At 45.7% G+C, this 24,184-nt stretch overlaps 1 protein-coding gene across 2 annotated transcripts in view; it reads left to right on the top strand.

Moving 5' to 3' along the window:
* The first annotated feature begins 1,065 nt into the window (after nucleotides 1-1,065).
* MTDH (metadherin) overlaps nucleotides 1,066-24,184 on the top strand; it is a 36,362-nt gene continuing 13,243 nt past the window's right edge. The window contains exons 1-9 of one of the 2 annotated variants that reach the window (XM_088442706.1): nucleotides 1,066-1,586; nucleotides 6,217-6,318; nucleotides 7,871-7,955; nucleotides 10,460-10,618; nucleotides 11,114-11,329; nucleotides 11,911-11,982; nucleotides 12,319-12,417; nucleotides 12,563-12,619; nucleotides 18,027-18,151. In XM_088442706.1, the coding sequence (XP_088298832.1) occupies nucleotides 1,227-1,586; nucleotides 6,217-6,318; nucleotides 7,871-7,955; nucleotides 10,460-10,618; nucleotides 11,114-11,329; nucleotides 11,911-11,982; nucleotides 12,319-12,417; nucleotides 12,563-12,619; nucleotides 18,027-18,151 (1,275 nt within the window). In that variant the 5' untranslated portion in view covers nucleotides 1,066-1,226. The remainder of the gene's footprint in view (nucleotides 1,587-6,216; nucleotides 6,319-7,870; nucleotides 7,956-10,459; nucleotides 10,619-11,113; nucleotides 11,330-11,910; nucleotides 11,983-12,318; nucleotides 12,418-12,562; nucleotides 12,620-18,026; nucleotides 18,152-24,184) is intronic. The other variant, XM_088442707.1, reaches the window with a different exon arrangement.

Raw genomic sequence — 24,184 nt, 5'->3', positions numbered from 1 at the left:
GCTGCAGAGTGACAGGCGGCACCGCTCCGTCCTCCCTGGTGGTCTGTAGTGCAGTCAGCACTGACGCTGACGTAATCACGCCAAATCCGGTGATCAGAAGTCAGAGCCCAGCCAGTGCCAGCTGCCTCCAGCCCCCATGTACAGCCCCGTGGATACGCCCCTTTATATGTAACCATGCCCCCTTTTGAACGTGGCCACTCCCCTGTACCGGGTTTTCTCTATGAAATGTTGGAGGGTATGCATTTGTGGGAGGTGACGGGGAGGTGGCCGGCGAAACGCAAGCGTGCCAGTGCGTTTGAACACTGTTGCATGGGCTGCATAAATTATGCACTGCGATGCCATATGCAGCCTGAGGCCTGATAGCATACGCTTAAGTTAGCAATTTCTGAATAAGGTCAGAGCTTGTGCAAGTGTGCATGAGGCTGCGATGGTACTCGATTGTACCGATGTTTTCGCAGTCTTGCTAAACATTACGGATGTTTGTAAGGTAAAGTGGGTGTAGCGCTGTGGCGGCATAGCGATCGCAATGAAATAGCATACTACAGCAGTTTAACTGCGTGCGTAAACGCAAGTGCGATCGCAATATCAATCCAATCTTAATCAGGCCGTCAGTGCTAGCAGTCCACTGTTCGCCGCTGTTTGTTTTTATTAAGGTTTATAAGAAAAATTTTTAAAAAAGCAACTGTGTCGTTTAGTGAGCTACAATGGGCCACAACACACACGCGCTCCCGCGCATGCGCAGAACACGGTGTTCTAAAATGCCTGCCGAGCGTGCAGGGGCGGCCATATTGGGTACTGGCACCATACGAAGGGCGCCTGTAGTGGAAAGTCAGCGTGCGCGGCGGGTAACTGCGTCAGATCCAGCTGATGATGTAACGCTGCCGAGACCGAGCTTCTTCGTCACGCGCAGTCATACCCTGTCTTCGCCCCCGGGCCGCAGTAACACGCGGCTGTCTACAGGTGCCTCTCAGCAGCCACGTCAGCAGCTTTGCCGAGGGTCACGTGACGCGCTGTCCCCTCCCAGCTACGTAGCGAAATGGCGTGTTCCCCCCTCCCCGGCCGGAGTGATGACGTTGCTATGCTAGGCCTGGGCGGAGCCGGGACGCCGCTTACTGCTCCCCAGCCGTCACCTCCTCTCTCATTTTGTGCTGTGCTGACTCGCACTGTAGCCGCTGGCGCTCCCGGCGGGGTAGGAGGCCAACTCCCGGCGCCTACTCACAGACACCATGGTCTCCAGCTGGCAGGAGGCGGCGGCCCAGCAGGCCGAGGAGGTGTCTGCCCGGCTGAGGCAGCTGCTGACCACGGGGCTGGGCCTCCTCCGTACGGAGCTGGGCCTAGAGTTGGGCCTGCAGCCCCAGAAGTATCCGTCCTGGGTGTTCCTCGCAGTCCCGGCTTCCCTGGCTGTCCTCCTCCTCCTGCTACTGGTCTGTGCCGCAGGCCGGGGATCCCCGAGCAAGAAGCGGGCGGCACAGGGGGAGCGGGAGCCGGCCGACGCCCAGACCAAGGCCCCTGTGTCCGGCAAGGCGGCTGTTAAAGTAGAAGAGGCCAAGAAGAAGGGCAAGAAGAAGCCCCCCGAGAAGGCCAAGGTGAGGGCTAAAGGGCCAGAGTGATGGGGAGGGGCACAGGCCATCCCTGCTACTTCTCGTCCCATTATTCTGTGTGTATGTGTGTGTATATATATATATATATATATATATATATATATATATATATATATATATTCAATCAGACATGCATACTGGGTGTTAATCTCATTGAAGCCTAATCTGACACAGGTTGAAGACAAAGCTACAGGGATGGTGCTTAGACTGTCAGCTTCAGGGGGAAATCTGTGTTGGGCTGTCATGAGGAATATCCCAATTTTATAGAATAGCTTTAATTTATTTGCAATTGTAGCAGAGTCAGTAAATTATCTATAGCTACTGTGACCACAAGCAGCTTTTGATGGGTTTTTTTTTGAGGAGATGTATGTGTGTATGTTTTCCACACAGGGACAGATGGTCACTGATTTGACTGTCACTTAACCCTCTCCCTTTTTTTTTTTTTTTGGCATACTTTTTATGCACCTCAAGGTGGTACACTGCTGATTGCTGTCATTAGCCATTCATTGTTCATGGAGTCTGTCCCAGAAGGGTTATTGCCTGCTGTAGTGTCCATGGTAAAAAGAGAATGGGGGTTATGATGGCTCGGGTTGGTGTCACAGTGGTGCCACTGACCAGAGCTGACCTCGCACCTAACTCACATAGAATATGGGCTACAGCCAGCGTTTTGTTTTTTAATCCCTGGTTACTAGTTACACCCTAATGGTGCGTACACACTGGGCGATTAAAGTGGACGACTGAACGATAACGATATCGTTATCGTTCAGTCGTCCACTTTATCGTCCATGTTTAACACAAAAAAGATGAACGATGACGACGACGCGCGTTCCCGCGGGTCATTCGTCATCCTCGTTCATCGGGCTGACATGCAGGCCAACCTGACGACCTCGTCAGGTTGCTGCATGTCAGGGAATGGGTGAGAGAGCCCGGCGCTGAACGATATCGCTAATGATATCGTTCAGCGGCTGTGCTCAATGTCATGAACGACATTGAGCACAGCCTGCCGGGGACACACTAGACGATATCGCTCAGGGAGCATATCGTCTAGTGTGTATGCACCTTAATGGTGCATACACACGATCAGATTTTTTCTTCAGATATGGACGATAACGATTTAAAAATCGTTCAGTCGTTCATATCTGAAGGAAAATCGTTCATATCTGACATGCCTGAACGATGGACGATCAACGATGCGCGTTCCCGTTTGTCAGATAACGATATCTGACATCTGATGGGTTTGCAGTCAGACTTGGACGATTCCATTCATTTTAATGCAGTCAAAAATCGTTCAATCGTTCAAATCGTTCAAAACTTTGGTCAAATCGTTCAAATCGTTTAGTCGTTCATCTGACAAATCTGACAAGTCTGACAAATCTGACCGTGTGTACGCTCCATAATTGTTACATTTTATAACGGGCTGAAAAACTCTTAAATTGGGTACACACTGACAGATATATCTGTCCAATCTGTCTGGTGAAAAGGAAAATCTGGTCAGTCTTCCAGGGTTTTGGAGCATTACCAGATTTTCCTTCCCACCAAACAGATTGGACAGATATCTGTCAGTGTGTACCCAGCTTTACAGTTGCTGCCTGAGTTTCTCTAACTGCTTATTGGGCTATATAACCTTGTGTCCGGGGCTACTTTAAGCTGGCTAATAAGGTTTAAAGTAGAAAATGCCCTCTGCTCCTTCACCCCTAGATTCCCCTGCTTTAAATATACCAAAAATGTGGAGTCGGCATTCCTGAATTTAGAAACTTGTTCCCAGCCTTGTGAAATATTTAACGCCATCCAGCGCTTGGTATGTCTGTCAAGTTCTCATTAGGGGGGTTTTGGAAATCAGAAAAAATATATATTTTTAAGGGAGCAACATACTTTGGTCTCAGGAACTGAGCAATATGATTTCTGAAAAGCATGGCGTGCTGAAGGGTGTTGGAAATAATGATAAACTGAATACCAGAGAAACTGCAATCTCACCCATGAACAAAGTCTAAAACCAGCATCCAACAGTATGAAATGGCCTAACGTCCTCATTGTGCCATACCTGTCTTGGCAGTGTAATGCTATGGGCCTCATGTTCTGTTCTAAGCAGGTGTTGGCCTTTTTTTTTTTTACCTTTTAACTTACATATTGTAGATAAATATTATAGACGGACACAGATACCTAATGTTTTCTTACTCCAATGAAGTGAGACCTGTACAGTCCTTGCCTCTACTTATAATCCTATTTACTCAGGAAACATTCCCACTGCTTATTAATGTAATTGTTGAAGTCCATCCTGCAAACTATATCCTACAATGAGATCTTATTGTAGAATTTAATTTGATCTGTAAAACCTCTGTATGTGACAGAATGTTAAAGTCAAAAAGTCTGCCGGTTGCCATTTTCCAGTAAGTGAAAAGATGCCTAGTATATGGGGTTTGGAGAGAGGCTTCTGACTTTTGATTTTTTTTTTTTTTTAGCTACATTAGGCAGTGAATAAGATTAAAACCCCATCTCATTCTGAGAGGCCTGCAGGCTCCTTGCATGATGTGATTGACAGTTCATTTCAGCCCTGTATTGCTGCAAATCACAGGAGATTTGTTGTAGTCATTTTCCAAATCCTAACGTTAAGCTTTGCATTATTGTATTCTTTCTTACAAAGCATACTTTTTATTATATACAGAATTTAATTTGGCTAAAAAAATGCACTTGAGAACGTTCTGAACTGATTCATTTGTCATCTTGCTCTATTACACACATGGGGGGCCCTTTTCATGTGTCTATTATGGAACCCGAAGCTCAGTGTAGGATGTTTTGCTATAATATGACATTGTACATTATCGTGGACCATTAGACACCTATGACATTTCATATTGGCGATTAGTGACAGGGAGCCTCCTCCTCATAGGTATGAAGATCTGGTTCATAAAGGAAACCATCTGTGAAATGGAGCCACAGGAAATCCTGAAATAAATGGGGGCTTTCAGTGGGAACTTATTTATTGTTAACGCCACACGTTAACAATAGTCCCACAGTTGGGACTTTCTATTGCCCATTTTATTTTTTTGGTAATATAGGTCACATACCCATGCTGGCGAAAGTAGCTTATGAATATACCATATTGCTCCCTACAGTCCGTGATTATGGTGGTATGAACCTTAGTTTGATGTAAGGGCAAGTTGTACTGAAGCACACACGTTCTACTAATAAGTGAACAAAAAAAAGTAACTTACAGTACAGTGAAGGACATTATATACATTGCTGCAGTAGTGATTAAAACACTCACAATAAGCAGCAGGGAGTTGGCAGAGATGTGTTAGGTGCCCTTATGAGGAGTAGAAGAAAGTGTAAGGAGAAGCACATGAGGGAAGAGGTCCCTGCTCGTGAGAGCTTACGTTCTAAAGGGGAGGGGCAGACAGACAGGCGTGACACAGAAGGGGAAGATAGAGAAGAGAGAGTATTACCGTATATACTCGAGTATAAGCCGAGTTTTTCAGCACATTTTTTGTGCTGAAAAAGTACCCCCTCGGCTTATACTCGAGTGAAGTGTAGCGCTGACCGGACGGAGTTCGGTCAGCGCAACACAGCACAAACACACAGCCGCCGGAGCCGGCAGCTGTGTGTTTGCTGTAATCAGCAGCCGCTGAGAGTCTGTCAGCCTCTCAGCGGCTGCTGCTGCTCCTACTGCGGGAGCCATCTTCCGGCTCCCGCAGTGGGTAAATGGGAGAGACGTCATGAGTAATGACGTCTCTCCCATGCAAAGCGGCCGGAGGAGCAGATCGCGCGGGACCAGGAGCGGGAGTTTCAGGTAAGTGATTTTTTTTATTTTTTATTCTCATTACGCTCTCTCTACTGGGGGGGGGATTACTACAGGGGGCACTAAAAGGGGGGATTACCACTGGGGAAACTACCAGGGGGGGATTACTACAGGGGGCACTAAAAGGGGGGATTACCACTGGAGAAACTACCAGGGGGGTTTACCACTGGGGAAACTACCAGGGGGGTTTACCACTGGGGAAACTACCAGGGGGGGATTACTACAGGGGGCACTAAAAGGGGGGATTACTACTGGGGGCACTGAAAGGGGGGATTACCACTGGGGGTACTACCAGGGGGATTACTACTGGGGGCACAACCAGGGGAAATTACTACTGGGGGCACTACCAGCTGCTGCATTTCCCACCCTAGGCTTCTACTCGAGTCAATAAGTTTTTCCAGTTTTTTGTGGTAAAAGTAGGTACCTCGGCTTATATTCGGGTCGACGTATATACGGTATGTGGGTTAGGATGAGACCTGGAAGGCCTTGATGAAGTAGTGGGTCTTGAGAGCCCATTTGAAGATATGCAGTGAGGTGGAGAGTCTGATGGGGAGAGAGTTCCAAAGGTAGGGAGCAGCACGGGCAAAATCTTGGAGGCGGGAGTGGGAGGAAGTAATCAGTGGGCAAGAGAGGCCTATTACACTAACATTCAGTTATACTTTTTGAACAAAGATGCAATGTTTGAAATCTCAATGTTTAGTTGGTCTTTTATCACTAACCTATTCCAAGTGTGTTTTTATAACCTTGAAGTTTACACACAGGTTTTATTTGAATTACTCGGATTAGAATCTGGTTCTCTAATTACGTTTTCTGTTTCAGCCTAATGGCCGCCCCATAAAGGTGTCTGAGGAAGAGTTGCCGATTTCGGTTAAGAAGGACAGTCCAAAGCAGCCGCTTGATGCTGAGAAGAAGAATGAGAAGGTGACTTGTTCATGTATAAGCACTACAGAATGAATCGATTCAATTACTGCAGGTTTCCTTCACTTTATTATGCACCAAACACTGCTGGATGCAAGATGAGGTCCTTTAAGGTCTCTAAATGAGCAAATCTGTGCATACTGTATGCTCACTGCATGGGACTCTCCGGTGTAAAACTAATTAGCATTTATTTGCATATCGCATAACCATATAGCTGTCTTGGCTTTCTTTACTGCTGGATATGTTCAACAGTTGACTTTCAGAGGCCATGAGCTTCTACATATAAATGGTTTTAAGTTTTTTTTTGTTTTGTTCTGTTTTTTTTAATCTATACTTTCCACTGGGGGTGGAGGTGGGAATGTTGATAAAGGTTGGTTCGAGCTGTACATGGGTGTTCTAAATTGTAAAATTAATATAATAGATGCTTTCACCTCACTGAAGCACACAATTAGTTTTTGGATTTTATGAACCGTTATTTACATAGTGCACATAAATTCCATATGTACACACATACACTAAAGTAAATTTTTTCTTTGAGGCAGACGGTAGAGGACCCGGTCTATGAGTTTACATTCTGAAGCAGGGTAAAAAGATAATTGGATAGTGTTCCCGCAGGTCGCTGCACCATTTAAAGTGGCAATATGCTCCCTGTCCTTATAGCAGCATCCTGGCAGCTTGCTCTATGCTGTCTCTACCCACGGGCCGAAGTGTCCTGCTGCTTCCGATCATCGCCACCGAGTGAATAGATGCCGTGTGCATGCGCACGCCTTCTATTCACAGTAAGTTGAGAGCTTGGGGGAAGCCCAGCACCTCCATAAGTGCTGGGCGCGCCCACCAAGAGTGACGAATTGGGGGCGTGTCACAAGGACATGTCCCCTTTTCAGAAGCCATGCCCGCACCTCCACTCCGTGCCCTGCCCCCGTTCTGGCGTGGATACTACATTTTACTTGCAATATTTTATTCATTACCAGTTATTTTATATAATGGTATCAACTCCACAAACAAAAAAGAAATGTGAATGAATAATTTTTATTGTAGCAAAAAATACTTTTTCAACTTGGTCTGTGCTTAGTTAATAGCTGTGTTTTCCTTACAAGTGATTCCTTTTCAGGTTTTAACACACAAATGCAATGCTTAGTTTCCTGCCTTACCGAACTGTACCTACTAAGCTTTCTCCCATCACAGGTTCAGCCATAGAATGGAAAGGAAGGCCATGTTCTAAGAGTATCATTTTAGTCTTTATGCGGCTAGTGGACAGTGCATAGCAAAATGGCAAAACCTAGCTCTTGCCTTTCGCTCCCATCACACACAGCATGCAGCCGGTTGCAGTACGGGATCGGTATACTGGTAGTCTGTTGTGGAAGTGTGTACCGGATTCAGTTAATGAGTCTGACTTTTGATATATTTAGAAATGATTAGTGTTTAGTGTGGTTAATGGAGATTCCACAGGCAACGTATCACAACAGTCAGATAAATGTCCCACTCCTTAATGAGTGTTCGTTGTCTGCCAGCATTGGCAAAACCTTCTAAAGGTTTTTCTTTCTCGTTTCCCTAGATCAAGAAGAATAAAAAGAAAACAAAGTCTGATGCAAAACAAACACAACAGTCACCCAACCAAGACAAGAAGGAAGCCGAAGAAGGTAAACCGTAATTACCATTCACTGCAATGTAGCACAAGCTAACATCAAATAGCCAACTAAGGAAGGTAGAGACAAGAGAGACAACTAGTCATGATAGAAATCTTAATGCTCTGCTACTGTCAGCCAAAACAGTTTTCCACTAATTATCTTAGCTGGACCTGCTTACTTTCATCTTCTAGTTCTAGAGAATGCTTAAACTTTTCTGTAGTTGTCCACCAGCTTAGAGTGGCTGGTGGTTTTTCTTTAACCACTGGCCTGGTATGGTCGTATCGGATACGACCACACCTGACTAGGCTTTCCCTGACATGGTCGTATCTGATACGACCGGTCTGAAGTGCCCAGTAGGCGGCTGCAGGAAGCTAATCTTCCAGCATGAAGGCTGATTCAGTCCCCAAGCCGCCTCCCTCCTCCTTACAGCGCGATGGCGGCGGCTTCTGTGACCCAGGTCCCAACTCCTCCCAGTGTGGCAGCTGTATCTGGGTCCCCGGGCCGGCCACCTCCTCCCTCCCTGCATGGCGGCGGTGGAGGCTGCTGTGTCTCCGTGCCAGCCAACTCATCCCAGTGTGGCAGCTGTATCTGGGTCCCCGGGCCGGCCACCTCCTCCCTCCTTGCATGGCGGCGGTGGAGGCTGCTGTGTCCCCGGGCCAGCCAACCCCTCCCAGTGCGGCAGCTGTATCTGGGTCCCCGGGCCGGCCACCTCCTACTGGCCAGCTGTCAGTGGTCCGTGATTGTGGCCGCAGCATACCCAGTCCCTGTGGGAGCTCTGCCTCTGTCCCTATCACAGCTGAACACAGTGATCGGGCAGAGGATTGTGTAATATATATACACACATACAGTGTGTGTGTATATGTATGTATGTATGTGTATATATACACTATATTCTCTCACACATACAAACATACGGGATAGTATACTAGGGATGGTAACCGACCATCGGTGGTTTGCAAACCATTGATAGCCTATGACAAGTGGTTTTGCCATCGCTGACGGGCACCGTTGATGCACCAACGATGGTAGCCCCCAAACAGATGTTGAAACATCGACGGATGCGGGCTCAAACAATCGATTAATTCTATTGATGCTTCAACTCATCGGCCATTGATGGTAGTTGTCAATGGCCATTACTACAGTATACCATAAAAATTGCTATTTTTTTAATAATATTGTTTTGGAAAAGTTTTTAAAGGTGTTCTTGACCTAATTTAATCATAAAAAAAAAAAAAAAAAAACTACTATTTCTGAGCGTTTTTTGGGAAAAAAAATGGTCAGTTAAGTGGTTAATATAATACCCACTGCTGGCAACAGAGCTAGGAGTCGTGCTCCCTAAGCTTGACGGCAGCTTCCGCCACCATGGAGGCAATGAAAGTGCCAGAGGAGGAGTCAGAGTGACTGTTCACAAGTTGCTATGGTGCAGTGCTCTTGTGGGTAAAATGTAAAAGCCTGTAAGTGCTGAGATTTTGCAGATTTAGTGTCCGTTTTTATGTTAAAGCAAAACCAAGTTGGTTTTACCTTTTAAAAAAAAAAAAAAATAGCTTCATTTAAATCTTGACTGTGGGGTCTGTGTACTATAATCGCAGCACTGCCGCAATTATTATGTATCCATCTCGCCAGGAATAATAATTTTAATGAAAATATCCCCGCTATGTAGCAAGGGTAACTCGCAGAGACAGCGGTTGCGGTAACCGCTGTCCCCGCGAGTTATATCCCCAGCATTTTGGAGAAGTGAGATACTTCCCCAGGGGAAACTGACACTGCGCATGCGCACATTGTCAGCTTCCGGGGGCTGCGGGGGAGATGAAGATGGTGTAAACTACCTGGTCTAAACTCCGAAAAGTTTTGCTTTTTGGAGTTTAGTACATGGGGGTCAGATCATAGTCGCCATTGACAATAATGGGGACTGCGATCTGAAGTGCTAATTAGCACTTTGCCGGAGATATCTGTGAAATCTCCTGCATTGTCCTATTAGTACATAAAATTATGCAGAAACTGCAGTTTCTGTATATTTTTATGTAATAATCGGCTTGATACATATGCCCCTATACCTGTGAAATCTATGCACTTGCCAAAACTCACAGGTACGTCGTATTTAAAATAACCTTCGTGGCAACCTGCATATAAAAGGTGCTGTACAGCTATTACTTGAGTTCGTGTGAAATTAGGGTCTTCATAAGAGACCCAGTTTTAGTTAGTTTGCAAATCCGTTGTTCTGTTTAAATTTGATATGGTGTCTTATACATAACTTGTGTCAGTGCAGCCCTGAATGGCCTTGCTTACTATGCCTCAGTGTTTTGTAATGGTTTGTGGGAGTTTTCAGTTCTCTTAACCTAGCTAGTCTCTCCTCCCCTCACCCAACACTTATTAAAAGGTCCATAGATTCTTTTGCAGACCTTTTAATAAGTACTTTGAAGGAAGAGAAACATGTAGACAATTCTATTGTCATAAATCTGGGGGAGTGCTCTTCACCTAAGTATGTATAGGATGACATATTTACATTTATTTGTTAGGAAACTGGGAAACTAAAATCAGCAACAAGGAAAAGCGACAACAACGCAGACGTGACAAAGGAGCGGACTCTGATGTAATCCTCTCTGAGTCTACCATGTCGCTGGGTGAGGCATTTACCCTGGTATCATCCCATTCTGCAAACGTTCGGAAATCTAAAGGTACGGTGCTCAAAAAATGTTTGTGTGGCATTGACTCTTTAGATTAAAGCAGCTGTATATCAGACAGATGTAAGAGATGCTAGCGGGACACTTATGCTGGGTACACACTGACCGACACGTCGGCCGTCTAATATATCGGTCTGTATATTGTGTGTACCAGCGATGTGTCTGTGAATTACGTAGTTCGCAGACATATCACGTCGACTGTGCAGCACAGCCCATGGCCAATATATCTGCACATCGTACTGTGTGTAGGGGCAGTCGTGTAAATGCTCACCCAGTTGTACGTTAGGCACGACACAGGACGAAGATTGGTAAGTGTGTGCGCACTTGCCAGTCAGATATTCCAGCCAATCCGTTGCCCTAGTGTGTACCCAGATTTGGCCTGTCTGATCAGCTGTATCATACTTTTTTTTTTTTTTTAACTGTCCTGTTTTTAAACTTGTGGCAGAGAAGAACCAATTTGATTTGTTATTGCTAATGTAAATTCTCCAGGTCCAAGTGAAGTTTCTGCTGTGAATGGAAGTGGTTGGAATGAGAAGCCTGTAAAAGTGGCTTCCTCCCAGTTGGTAGAAGAAAAGTGGGTGCCTACCACTTTAGCAGGAAAGAAGAAAGCTGAGCCTCCTTGTACTTGGAATCAGGGTACTGTGGACACCAATGGAAAGGTCTGGAGCGCACCTTGGAGCGAGCGCTCTATCTTCCCTCCAATAGGTAATAAATATAAATTCTGCATAGATTCAGTTACCTATTCAGATTTGCAGTTTAAGCACCTTATGGAAGCAAGTCAATTAGTGGTTAGGTGTAGTGCAGTGGTGGCGAACCATGGCACTCCAGCTGCTGTGGGACTACATATCCCAGCATGCACTGCTAGAGTTTTGCTATTAGGGTATGCTAAAACTGTGGCAGGGCTTGCTGGGATATATGGCCCCACAGCTGCTGGAGTGCCAAAGTTCGCCACCAGTAGTGGTGTCTCTCTACCGGAAAGAGACACAGCAACATCACTGGTTTGTCTTTGCACCCCATAGAAGAGCGCAGACAGGTTAGCTCTGTTGATCTACTGTAACAGGTGGAAATGTTAGCAGCCAGACATTGCAGTGCTGTTCAGCAGTACATCGGCTGGAAATAAATTGCCACCTGACTGTTTCCTATTTCCTTCTTGGTTTTCTCAAATGTGTCATTGCTTTATAACTTGTATTTTATTTTGTGTTTAACTTATTTATATATTTGCAGTATTTTCCATTGTGCTTTACAATTGGGACTACATGATCATTCTAGATTGTCATCTGTTTTAGCTCCATGGGTGAATTCATCGGAACAGAGGCCACCACCTTTTTCCACCATCGGATTGAACAATGCTGTGCCTGGTATGTGCGACGATCTTGAACCTAGATGTAATATGGTCCTTCTCTAGAAACCCATTGTATTACACAGTACATCCAACAGCCTGGAAAGCATACTGTGTGCATATTCAGGAAATGCAGCTTTGCTGTAGTTGTGTGTTACATAAAATGTAGCAGCTGAAGCAATTTCAGCTTTTAACAAATTTAACTTGACCAACCCTTCGTTTGTTTATATGAACCTTAGTGACTATAGATTTGCTACGCCGTCATTTCCAATAACCGTTGCCAGAGAAAATATTATGTGCATTATGCATATATGTGTGTTTATTATGTAACATTGACCATCCTTTTATTCTTAAGCTGCCACCAGTGATCCCGTTCCTCAGCCAAGTGCGTCTGATAGCCAGTGGGAAGCAGCACCTGCTGAGCCCAGCGTTGATGATGAGTGGTCCGGTCTAAGTATGTACACTACATTTAATGACTATTTTTTTATTATTATTATTTTAACCAATATTAACAGTACCTTCCCCCTTCTTTTTTTTTTTTTTATTTAATCCTGATTTACTCTGTAGCTGAACCCAATTTTCTATTTTCTTTGATTTAGTATATGTAGAAACGCAAGGCTCCAACCAGGACAAATATATGCATAAATCTAACAAAAGTACGTGTTCATTTTTTTTTTTATCAGGGTCGGAACAAATTGTCTCAAGGGAAGTTGTTTCTAGCTGTGAATTCACATTATGCAGGAGAACTTGGAAAGGGTTTTAAATTTGTTTAAATATATTCACAACTCACGGTAGAATTTCTCTCGCTACTCAACCAATGTTATACTGCATTGCCCCCTCCCACTAACAGAAATGTGTGTCTGCAATTTAGGATCCTTGCTGATTTTTGAGCTGCATTAAAAGACCTAGGTGTGTGTTTTGGAAAGCAAAAATGTACTGAAGTTACCAGGGATTGAAGTTGTACAGTGGTCACCAAATAGACAAGTTTTAAGCCTTGCCCTGAAACTTCAAAACTTTGCTTAATTGTACGTAGACCTTGTCTGCACAGGGGGACAACATAAACTTCGGCAAACTGTGTACCACTTATTCCGGCTCTGGTGTATTTTCTTTCCTGGCCATGACCAGAAAATGTCAGAAATTCCCCTGCAAACGAATGAAGTATATAAAGATGTGTCCTCGTACAGGTAGCCTCAATACGACATGCTAGCGTTCACTCTTGGTCCGGCGCCGAACCTAGAAAGGGCACCATATCACGCATGCCCTCGAAAAGGGGGTGTGCCCGTGAGAAAAGGACGTGCCCCCTTTTCATCACTCGGCGTGCCCGGCACTTACGGACATTCCGGACTGCCCCCAATGCATCCATTCACTGGTGGTGATTGCTGCACCGCTATTTTTCCCACCAGCGGGTGGGGACGGCAACCTCCATGTTGTGTTATCGCTAAAACAGCCTAGTGGGCAAGCTAAAATGCGACAAGAGCAAGTGAGCCGAGCAGTATAGCAGGTTTTTGCCCGACAATGTCTTAAAACACTTTCACACAAACCCTGGCTTGGACCCAGGACGCTGGCCCCAGGTTGAAGCCGTGGTATTCTGTACTTACCCCCATTCACACATGGGTAACGACCCGGGTTGTCACTCTTCACACTAGACTCAGATCTTCCGTCAGGAAGTGGAAGCTTTAAGGAGATGTAATCTCCAAGAGCCACTAAGCGTACCAATCGGAGCTCTTTAGGCTTGACCCAGGTCTAAACCTTCTACCGAGCAGGGCCGGCCCCTTTCACACATAATCTAGATCCTGGTCGTTGTGCGTTCACTGGCCAAAACCCAGGTATTTAGGCTGTGTGAAAGAGTATTAGAGGGGTATTCAATATGGGAGTGAAAAGTCCGTGCTGGACTTTTCGCTCCACATCGGAGATTTTCCTGGGATAAAGTATCGGGCGCGCGCCCGCTTTATCCCCGTATTCAATATACAACCTATGAAAACGGGAAGCTGCGAAGTTGTATCTGCGTAAAAAAAACAAAATTTTCCTGGAATAAATTGTAGGACCCCCCTAAACTTGTAAAAACATGGGGGATCACTATGGGTACCCCCGTTTTAGCCTGCAAATGAAAGTCGGGGATTTAAATAGCCGCAGCAGGTGTTTTTTCCCGACATTGTGTTGCAGAAAAGAGCACTTAGGTTTGTTTTTTTTTCGTCTTTTTAAGTGGTCCCATCAAATTTGGGGTACATGAAAATGGGTACTAGCATATTTTTATGTCCCTTAAGTAAGTTTTTTAAAAATTCTGCAACTATGCACCTGCCGCTAATAGCCTATTATAGAAAACACCTGCCGCATATTTGCAGAATAGCCCTGAACCGATTTCCCTATTGTTAAACATTTTTTTTTTTCACCCCAATTTTTAAATTTTTTGTGGTGTCCCTATTTTTTTTTTTTACACTTTTTTTGACAGTTATTTTTAAAATGTCATCCCCAGGGGTGCAGGCTTTTTTTTTTTTTTTTAAGCCTGCACCCCTAAACCCCAATTCTGCACTTTTTTTTGCCACCTATTCAGTGGTGAAAAGTTATCCCCCTTTTTTTTTTTTTTTTTTTTTTTCAAAGACTTTTTGAGCCTGCGAAAAGTCTTTGAAATTGAATACGGTGTAAAACCAAAACCTCCGAAAATGACGTCATTGGTGCGAAAACATCGCAAAAACGAAGTTTTCGCTCTATATTGAATACCCCTAATAGTCGCAATTGGATGTGACAAAATGTGTCCTGAGACTGCAATGATTAATTTGATATGCAACACTTGTATATCTGTGTGTGACTGTCTGAAGCTGTATACGAAGCACAATAGAACTTTGCGTGTAAAAAAAAAAACAAAGCGGCGTCCACTGCATCGTAGAACCTCGTATGCAGATTCACACTGCCGCCATAGATACAAGTGTTGCATAACAATTTGTTTACTCCTGAAGCAGTTTTGACATGTCATTGTGACTCCAATGCGTTTTCTTGCGATAGACGCTCAGTACAAGCCTATTCTCACGGGTCCTGGATCGCCAAGAAAGGCTTTTTGGCGTGACTGCAGCAGTAGTGTGAGGACACATCTTTACTGGTAAATTGTGCCATTTGGGAGGCTCGTTATCAACCAGCGCTACATAATAAGACTAAGGGCCGTATTCAATCAGTGGTGAAAACTGCAGTTTTGCCATCTGCGAGAACTGCAAAAGGCGGAAAAAAACTGCAGAAACGTTTTCTCCAGACCAGAAGAGAAAAAATGCAAAATCCCTATTTTTGGAAAAAAAAAAAACTTCCAGGAAATTACTGTTCCACATAAATTGAGGGTACGTTAAAATGGGTGCAAGTATATTTTTGTGTCGTAATTACGCAATTTTAAAAGCCTTTAAATGCCTGCTGTGGCCGCGTGCGATGTTTAAAACACTTGACACATCCACTCCCAAAAATCAGACCCAATATGTTGAAATTGGTTTAACTATTTTGCCCAAAATTTGCTAGGTTGTTTTTCGCCAAAGTACGCAACCTACAAAAAACTATTTGGTAATTTTTCTTTATTTGGGGTTCGGGGGAGGAGAGAGTGTTCAAAGGGTTCTGAAAGAAATCCCCCACTTTTGTAGCCAAAAATAGGGATTTTGCATTTTTCTTTCTCCTGGGATGGAGAGAACTTTTCTCCATTTTTTTTTTTTTTTTTTTTTTTTTTTTGCCTGTTTTGTGTTCGCTGGGTTTTTTTTTTTCTTCTTTTATTTTGTTTTTTGGTGAAAAACATCTGTTTTCGCCAATGGCAAAAAAAAGGAAAATTTTGCCGCTAACTGAATACAGCCCTAAGTGGGAAATGTATCAAGCTGTTGATAGAAGTGGATTGGTTGGTACTCTAACTGGCATTTTATGGGCTGTGTTGGAAAAATGGAGCTGATTTTCTCTCCACTTTATCTCTCTCCAAGGTTTGATACATCTCCCCCTCAGCCTTTTACCTAGAAGTGAAAAAGCATAACCTGATACAGCCATGTGTGAACGGTGGTGCAAAGTAATACAACATTGCACTTTGCTAGACTAAATTATTGGTGTTAAAAATACAGTAGAAACTAGCCAGTCACACAATCCAGATAAGAATAAGCCTCAGCTGTCTACCTAGAGATGAGATCATAACGTAACCAGTATGGTGATCACTCTTGATTGAGCAAGTAGGAATTTTCAATTATTGATTCTTTTTTTTTTAGGTTCAGCCAGAGGTTCTCAAACCTTTTTTGGTTCACGGCTCCCTGGAGTATCAGCATTGTTTTTTCACGCCACCCCTAAGCCAAACATTTAGAGCCGTATTAAATTTGAGCGGACCCGCAATACTTTTCCGCCTCCCGGACTTTTTTCACCTACATTGCATGTTTTGTAGGCGGAAAATTATTGCGCGTGTGTGCCCGTGGATCCGAAGGTACGCGAAAACTGGACCCGGCGAAACATGAACAGGCGGAAAGTACGTCAGATTTGGGGAAATCTGCATGACACCCCCCAAATGATGCTCTGACATGGGGGTTAGCTATGGTTACCCCCGATTTGGCTTTGCTGAAAGTATTTGGTGTTTTTAAACGGGCTCAATAGCTGCTAAATAGCGTTTTTGTACAATTAGTGCTGAATAGTATTCAGGAGGTTTTGTTGCGGAAAATAACTTATCCCAGCAAATTTGGGGTACTTGAAAATGGGGGGGGGGTCAGCATATTTTAAAGTTGCTAATGTGAAGTTGAAAAAATCGTCAAAAATCCACCTGCCGCAAGCTCCTGCAATGAAAAAAAACACATGGGGCATACTTGGGGACCCCCCCAGAGTCAAGTTCGCCAGTTTTTAACTTTGTCCCCCAACATTTTTTTTTCACCCCCAAATTGAAAGTGATTTTTTGGGGTGTTTGTTTTTTAAATAAAATTTGACAGTTTACCTTTGGGGGACTGTCTGAAGGCTGTACAGGGGTTCCCGCGACGTTGCACCCCAAAACCCCAATTCTGCACTTTTTCCGCCTGCTATTCATAGGCAAAACATTTCCGCCTATTACATTGCATTGACTTTCCGCCTAGGTGAAAAGTCTTCCAAATTGAATACGGCGGAAAGTCAAAACAGGCGAAAACGACGTCATCGGAGAAAAAGTATCGCTGAAACTGACTTTTCACCTCGAATTGAATAGGTTCAGCTATGTGGTTGTGGACATGTTTGAGCTTCAGTTTGTCCAGACATTTACATTACATTGACCATTAATATGGTTTGTTGCTGGACCACCAACCTGAGGCACCCCTGCATGTGTCCTGAGGCACCCCAGGGTGCCATGGTGCACAGTTTGGGTACCACTGGATTAAGCAGTAAATATGGCATATAAGGCAAGATTCAAGTAACATGTTAAGGCCCTGACGCCATTAAATGTTGTTGTATATGTAGATTCGAATATTTACAGAATTATACATACCACATTTTTAAGCACAATTACTTTAACACTACTTTTTCATTTGAAATCATTTTGCTGGTTTTTAAATTTGGCTTGTAGTAAAAACTTATGTTAATAGATTAATGGCTGTTATTTTCACGTATTTTTTTTTTTTTTCAGTATATCACATATTTTAAAGCCTCTTTCTTCCTCCTTATGAATATTAATTAACCTTTTGACTGAGCTTGGTTGTAGCACCTCCCCCTAGAAATGTTGGGATACTGTAGAAATTGTAATAGAAATATTAACTTCCCACATTGGTTGTGACTAATTGGAGTTTGGCAATAGCATAATCTGGTATGAACACTTGAATACTTATAAATTAGGCATGCACCAAAGCTGTAGTGTTGAAGGGATTTTAGTAAAGAGAAAGCAAAATGGTGCTCAGTGGTGAGCATCGCAAGCAGCCTCACTGGCACCATAATACAAACTAGGTATGTGTGTGGGGGTTTTTTTTGTTCTGTTTCTTTGTAATTTCATCCCTTTTTTTAATATTTTACATTACAAAAATGTGAGCATGGGCAAATTTAGGATTAAAGTCCCTTTTAAAATGTCATTATTGGGGAATCTATTTAGAATAATCAGCTTCTTCTTAATGTCTCCAGATGGCCTCAATTCGGGTGACCTCAGTTCTGACTGGAATGCACCAGCAGAGGAGTGGGGGAACTACGGGGAAGAGGAGCCAGAGTCTGCTCCACTGATTGAGGAACATGAACAAGAAGCTCCAAAGGTAACTAATCCTTTAATTGTCAGTGGTTATGCTGAAATTCCTAAGGCAAATAAATAGGACCGGACTATTGTCTCTGCAGAAGGATGGGATTGGTCAGGACTGTTAGCTGTACAACTGTTTTTTGATGGTACTTTGGGAAATAATGTGCAATATTTAAGAAATGAACACAGCCAGATCTCTAAGAGCAATGGATAAAATCACCACCTCTACTTCTATATCTTAGGCTTTCGTAAACCCCACATGTCCAAAACTGAGATCATACTAGACCCCAAACCACCTCCAATCCCTTGCTCGTTCCTCTCAGCACCTCCCCTAATGCATTGCCATTCTCACTCTGTACGAAAAACCGCTTCAGTCCCTCCTGCTCTGACTGTACCCGCTACAATATGTCCTAAATTCCATGGTGAAATAAATAGTTATCTATTGCACCACTCACCTGACCCCCCCCACTTACCATATACATCTCTGCCATTTAATGTTAAATGGGGACAATTACCCAAAAAAATAATATATATATATATATATATATATATATATTCTCAATAAGTCTATAAATAAATTCCATATACTTACAAATTAATACAAATAGAAAATATTCTATTAATACAAATAGAAGACCTGGATCCACAGAATAGTCACGTGTATACAAGATGTGTCAAAGTGCAACAAAGTATAACAAACCTGTTTAAGTTGCTCTTTAGAGTCCTTCTTTAGCACTTGTGATAAAAGTATTGATGGCTTTTTTTTTTTTTTTTATAGTTTTCACTCTACGTCTAGACCTAGAAAGAACGCTCTAGCGCACCAGAAAAGGGGTGTGTTTTTAAGAGGTGCCCCCTTTTCATCACTCTTGGGGGCGTGTCTGACACTTAGACATGCTGAGCAGCCTCCAAGCTCTCCCTTCTCTGTGAATAGATTCCATGCGCACGGCATCTATTCATCAACGGTCATCGCTGCACCACTATATTTCCCACCCGTGGGACATTGCGGCCGGCTGGTTGGGACGGCACTCGCCATTTTTTTTTTTGTTAAGTGAATGCTACGTTTAATGTATCCAGTATCCGTCATACAAAAGAGGTTACATTTACTAAAGTGATAGTTTTTAGAAGTGGAGATGTTGCCCATAGCAACCATTTAAATTCTAGCTATTATCTTCTAGAAGCTGCTTGTTAAATGTTAAGTAGAATCTGGTTGCTATGGGCAACATCTTCATTTCTAAAAACTCTCACTTTAGTAAGTTTACCCCTAGGAGTCAATATGATCTCTCAAATAGAGATGGGTACCCCTTGTTTGTGGAAAAAAAAAATGGAGTAAAAATAATAAAGGTGGTGAGTACTCGCATCCCAAAAACAAAAAGGGTTGGTTGACAGCATAAGCTTCAAATGCTAATGTTATTGCTACTTGTGTTATCTGCCGCCTTTCAAAACGCTTGTCGGCAGAACTGGGTAATAAAGCTGATTCAACCTATTGGTCCTGTGGAGCTGGCTGGCATCCAAGTATAAATCCCACCAGCCAGTTATGCATGCTGATACGTCTGTATGCAGCTGCTCCTAGATTGCCAGTGCTGGACATTGCCGGGTCTGAAGCGGCAGTCCTATATGGTAAGGGTAACTTCTGCAGGATATTAATATTCTCCGGCAGCATCTGTGTGGATCCCACCGGCTGATTGTGACCACCTATACTTGGGGGTGTAGCTGCTTGTGGGGGATTACCCGATCTGATAAATACTGTACAAGACAAGTCTTGTAGCTGTAACCGCTGTAGGGTGGCAGATTGCTTTGGTGGGTGGGTATAACTGCAACACTAGGAAGAAACTCATCCAAAGGGGTGTGCAGGACAGATTCTCGTAGATGCCAGAGGACTCCTAACTCGTTTCTTCGCACCTGGCCATTTCATCAGATCTGTGTCTTAATTAGTTACGCATAATGTGCCTTGACAGACTCTGATAGACGAAGGAGTATATCTCCATGACTGACCTATACCTGACTTCTCTCTAATAACCACTTCTACAGTTTCTTCTGGGCTTTTCTTCACTTATGGAACATCCTACTGTGCCTACCCCAACTTCATTCTTACAAGTACTCGGGCTATAAATAAAAGGTGGTCTATCTTCCTCACCACCTGATCCGATTATAATTTATTTGCATAGCGCCCTCATATGTCTCAGTACTTTATATTGCTGCTTTCTACTTCAGGGTCCATAGGGGGTCCACAGGGCTGACCTTGGGGTTATAGCTGGAACAGGATCCATGGGCACCACACAGTTAAGCTTTTAGCTCCCAGGATGCACTTGGGTCCTCCTCTATACCCCGCCCCCGAGCCACAGGCACCTCAGTGTAAGCTGGTGCCCGGCCGGAGTCGGTCACCGCGCAGGGGGGCTGCAGGAGCAGCCCCCAGAAGCTTTTTATTTTAAGTTAAATTTTATTTAGTTTTTTAATCTATTTTTACTACAGACGGCAGCGAAGGGCTGTCTGTACAGACGCCCACGCTGCCGCTCTGATCCCCGACTGGCGCCGCGACGCCAGTACTGATCTGGGGATCGCGGCGGGAGGACAGAGTCCGTACTAGCCGGACTCTGTCTACCTCCCAGGACTGCTGCCGGAGTCGCCGGGGATGCAGGTAAGCCGCGCGTCGCTGGCTAGCGGCGGCGCGCGGAATGCCTTAAATGCAGTCCTTTAGCCTCCGGTCCTGGGGACAGACCGGAGGCTGCTGGCAGTGGCGGCGGGCCCCCCCCCATAACCCGTGGGACCACTAGACCACCAGGGATAACCGGCAAGCGGGAAGCCAGCATCCCTGGGGTTATGGCCAGCCAGGGGAGGAAGCCTTCCCTGTCAGCGGCTCCTCCCCTCAGCTCAGCGCGCCTTTCAGCACGCAGTCTGGCGTCGCTGAGCTGCAGATTCCTCGGCCACTCCTCCTCTGAGGTCTCCAGCGGCCATTTTCCCACAGTGGCAGCGCAGATCTCAGGGAGCACGCGGACCGGTCCCCCTGTGTACCTGTCCCCTGATTAAGGACAGCGTACACAGCACTATAGCCCTCCCAGACACTGAATCTGGGCAGGTTGATTGTAGTGTAAAGGTGCAGTGAGTATATCTTCCTGTATGGTATGTGACTTTTTGCTAGTGCTGCCTGTCTGTGCTTATTTTCCGCTTACTGTCAGCTTATACCTATCCCTTTACTTCTCCTACAAGCCCTGCAGGTGTGTGGGGGAGGGGCGTTTCTACTGACCTCACTTATATAGATCACGTATTTGTGAGGTCCGTCACATACAGTAGTGTGCTACTCAGTGCCATATTGTGGGCTGTTGTTCAGCACACCGGTGAGTGCGTTTCACTTCTACCCTGGTGCCAGATATATAATATATTCTGTCATGTCAGACGAGGAGGTTGAGCGCTCAGTGGCTCCGGTGTTGGCCTCCTGCGGACGCTGTTCTGCAGGAGTAGATAGGGAGGATTTGTCACAGGATGGCCTGTGTAGTCGATGCCAGGTGGCTCCTGGCCCATCCAGACCTTCTCTGGTGCAGGAACCACCGTGAGCGATGTTTTCTCAAGTGCTGGTGTCTATTGCGGACCGTCTGTCGGTCCCGACTGCTCTCCCTACTAGGGCGGTGCCCCAGCCGACCATCCCCCATTCCCCGGGTGTCCCGCAGTTATTGCGGAGTCCTCCTGGGTCTCAATCAGTTGGTCCCTATGCTGGGTTGCCTATGTATATACAGGCTTCCCCTGTGCCGCAGCAGCCTGTGGTACCTTTTCAGGCCCCTATGGCGACGCCTCCACCATGGGTGGATGTGCTCTCCAACTCCGTGCAAAATTTGGCGGCCGCTTCCTCGGCTTTTCAGTCAATGTTGCAGACTGACATGCCTTCTAGGATTTCTAAACGCCCACTCATGACACGGGCTGCTCAGGTATCGGACTCAGAGGGTTCCTCAGATGATGGGGAGGTCCCTGATGACACTGACTCGGACGCCTCGGTCCAGGAAATGGATACCAAGTCGTCCATTAATGTGCGAGCACTAGTTAGGGCGGTGCGAGCTATTCTTCTTATAGAGGATGAGGCACCGGTTCCTAGGTCGAAGTTTCCTAGTTTCAAAAAAACTAAGGTGGCTTCTGCGGTGTTTCCCCTGTCGGATCAGTTGACGGATCATATGGCGGTAGCTTGGCAGGCGCCCAGTAAGAGATTCCTTCCTCAGAAGCGGTTGGCTTCTAATTACCCCTTCCCTGAGGCACATTGTAAAAAATGGGAAACTCCACCGGCGGTGGATTCCCATGTCACCCGTTTAACTCGGGGCGCCACCATACCATTACCGTCGATATCCTCGCTGAAGGATCCCACTGACAGGAAAGTTGAGACTTGCTTAAAGTCTATTTACTCCCTCTCCGGGGCGGTGGCCCGACCGTCCATGGCCATTTCCTGGGTGGCCAAGGCCATTGAGGGGTGGGCCAATGCATTGGAAGATACCTTCCCGGACGACGCTCCGGATGTCCAGCGGGCGTTGTTGGGACAAATGAGGGACGCCGCTTCTTACATTGGAGAAGCTTCTTTAGATGCTAGTCTGCTGACCTCGCGGGTATCGGCTGCAGCGGTGTCTGCCCGCCGATCCTTATGGTTGCGGTCCTGGAGAGCGGACTCTGATTCAAAGAAAGGTCTGGAGGCCTTACCTTTCAATGGGGAATTACTATTTGGTCCGGACTTGGACAAAATAGTGGACACCCTGGCTAAATCCAAGTCGGCCTTCCTCCCTTCGGCGGCACTGCCTGCTAAGGTTCGGAGTTCGGCTTTTCGTTCCTTTCGGGTTCAGGGTAAGGCGAAAGGTCAGTCCTTCCCAAGACAGTCTGCGAGTAAGACGGCCTCTAAACCCAAGAAGCAAGCCTGGAGTGCTCGGCGCCCTTCTTCCAAGCAGGAAGATAAACCTGCGGCCTGATGGGACGGGCCTCCCTCTGGGGGACCTCAGAGTGGGAGGCCGACTTCTTCTATTTGCCCAGTGCTGGCACAATACCACCACGGATGCCTGGGTTCGAGAAGTGGTCTCCCAGGGGTACGCCCTGTCTTTTCGGCACAGACCACCCCACCAGTTTTTCTGCACAAGTCCTTCTCAGAACAAGACCAAGGCGTTACAGGTTCAGGAGGCTATAGAGTCCTTGCTGAAAGCAGGGGTCATTGTTCCCGTTCCTCTATCACAACGAGGGACGGGGTATTATTCGTCTCTGTTTCTGGTGCAGAAACCCAATGGTTCTCATCGCCCTATCCTCAACTTGAAGTCTCTGAACAAATTCCTCAGAGTTCCCAGGTTCAGGATGGAAACGTTACGTTCCATCATTCTGGCGATGGAACCGGGGGATTACATGGTGTCCCTGGACATCCAGGACGCCTACCTCCATGTTCCGATAGCATCTTCACACCAGCGGTATCTGAGGTTCGCTATCCTTCAACACCACTATCAGTTCCAGGCGCTACCCTTTGGTCTCTCCACGGCACCGAGGGTGTTCACAAAGATTATGGCGGTCATGGCCGCACATCTTCGGAACCAGAATGTACGGCTGCTGCCGTACCTGGGCGACCTCCTGTTGCTGGCGAGCTCCCCGGAGGTACTGCTTCAACATCTCCACCTGACGATCGCTTGCCTGCAAGCGCACGGGTGGTTGATAAATTGGAAAAAGTCCTCTCTGATTCCATCACAGCGGATGGTTCATTTGGGAGCCCTGCTGGATTCGCGTCAGCAAAGGATCTTCCTGACTCCGGAGAAGGTCGCCTCACTACAGCTGCGGATACGCAGTTGCCTGAGCCGTTGCCGCCTGTCGGTCCATTCGGCTATGAGAGTTCTGGGGTCCATGGTGTCGACATTCGACATGGTGGAATTTGCCCAGTTCCATTCCCGGCCCCTGCAAGGGCTGATTCTATCAGAATGGAACGGGTTACCTCACCGGATCCGCTCTCAGGTGCTGGTGTTGTCTCCGGACGTTCGGCTATCTTTGGCTTGGTGGCTTCAGACAGCTCATCTGGTGGAGGGGCGCCCATTTTGGATCCCGGACTGGGTCCTGC

The sequence above is a fragment of the Taudactylus pleione genome, unplaced genomic scaffold, assembly GCF_031769625.1.
Source record: "Taudactylus pleione unplaced genomic scaffold, aTauple2 ptg000314l, whole genome shotgun sequence".
NCBI classification, from domain to species: domain Eukaryota; kingdom Metazoa; phylum Chordata; class Amphibia; order Anura; family Myobatrachidae; genus Taudactylus; species Taudactylus pleione.
This window is presented reverse-complemented; position numbering and strand designations above follow the sequence as displayed.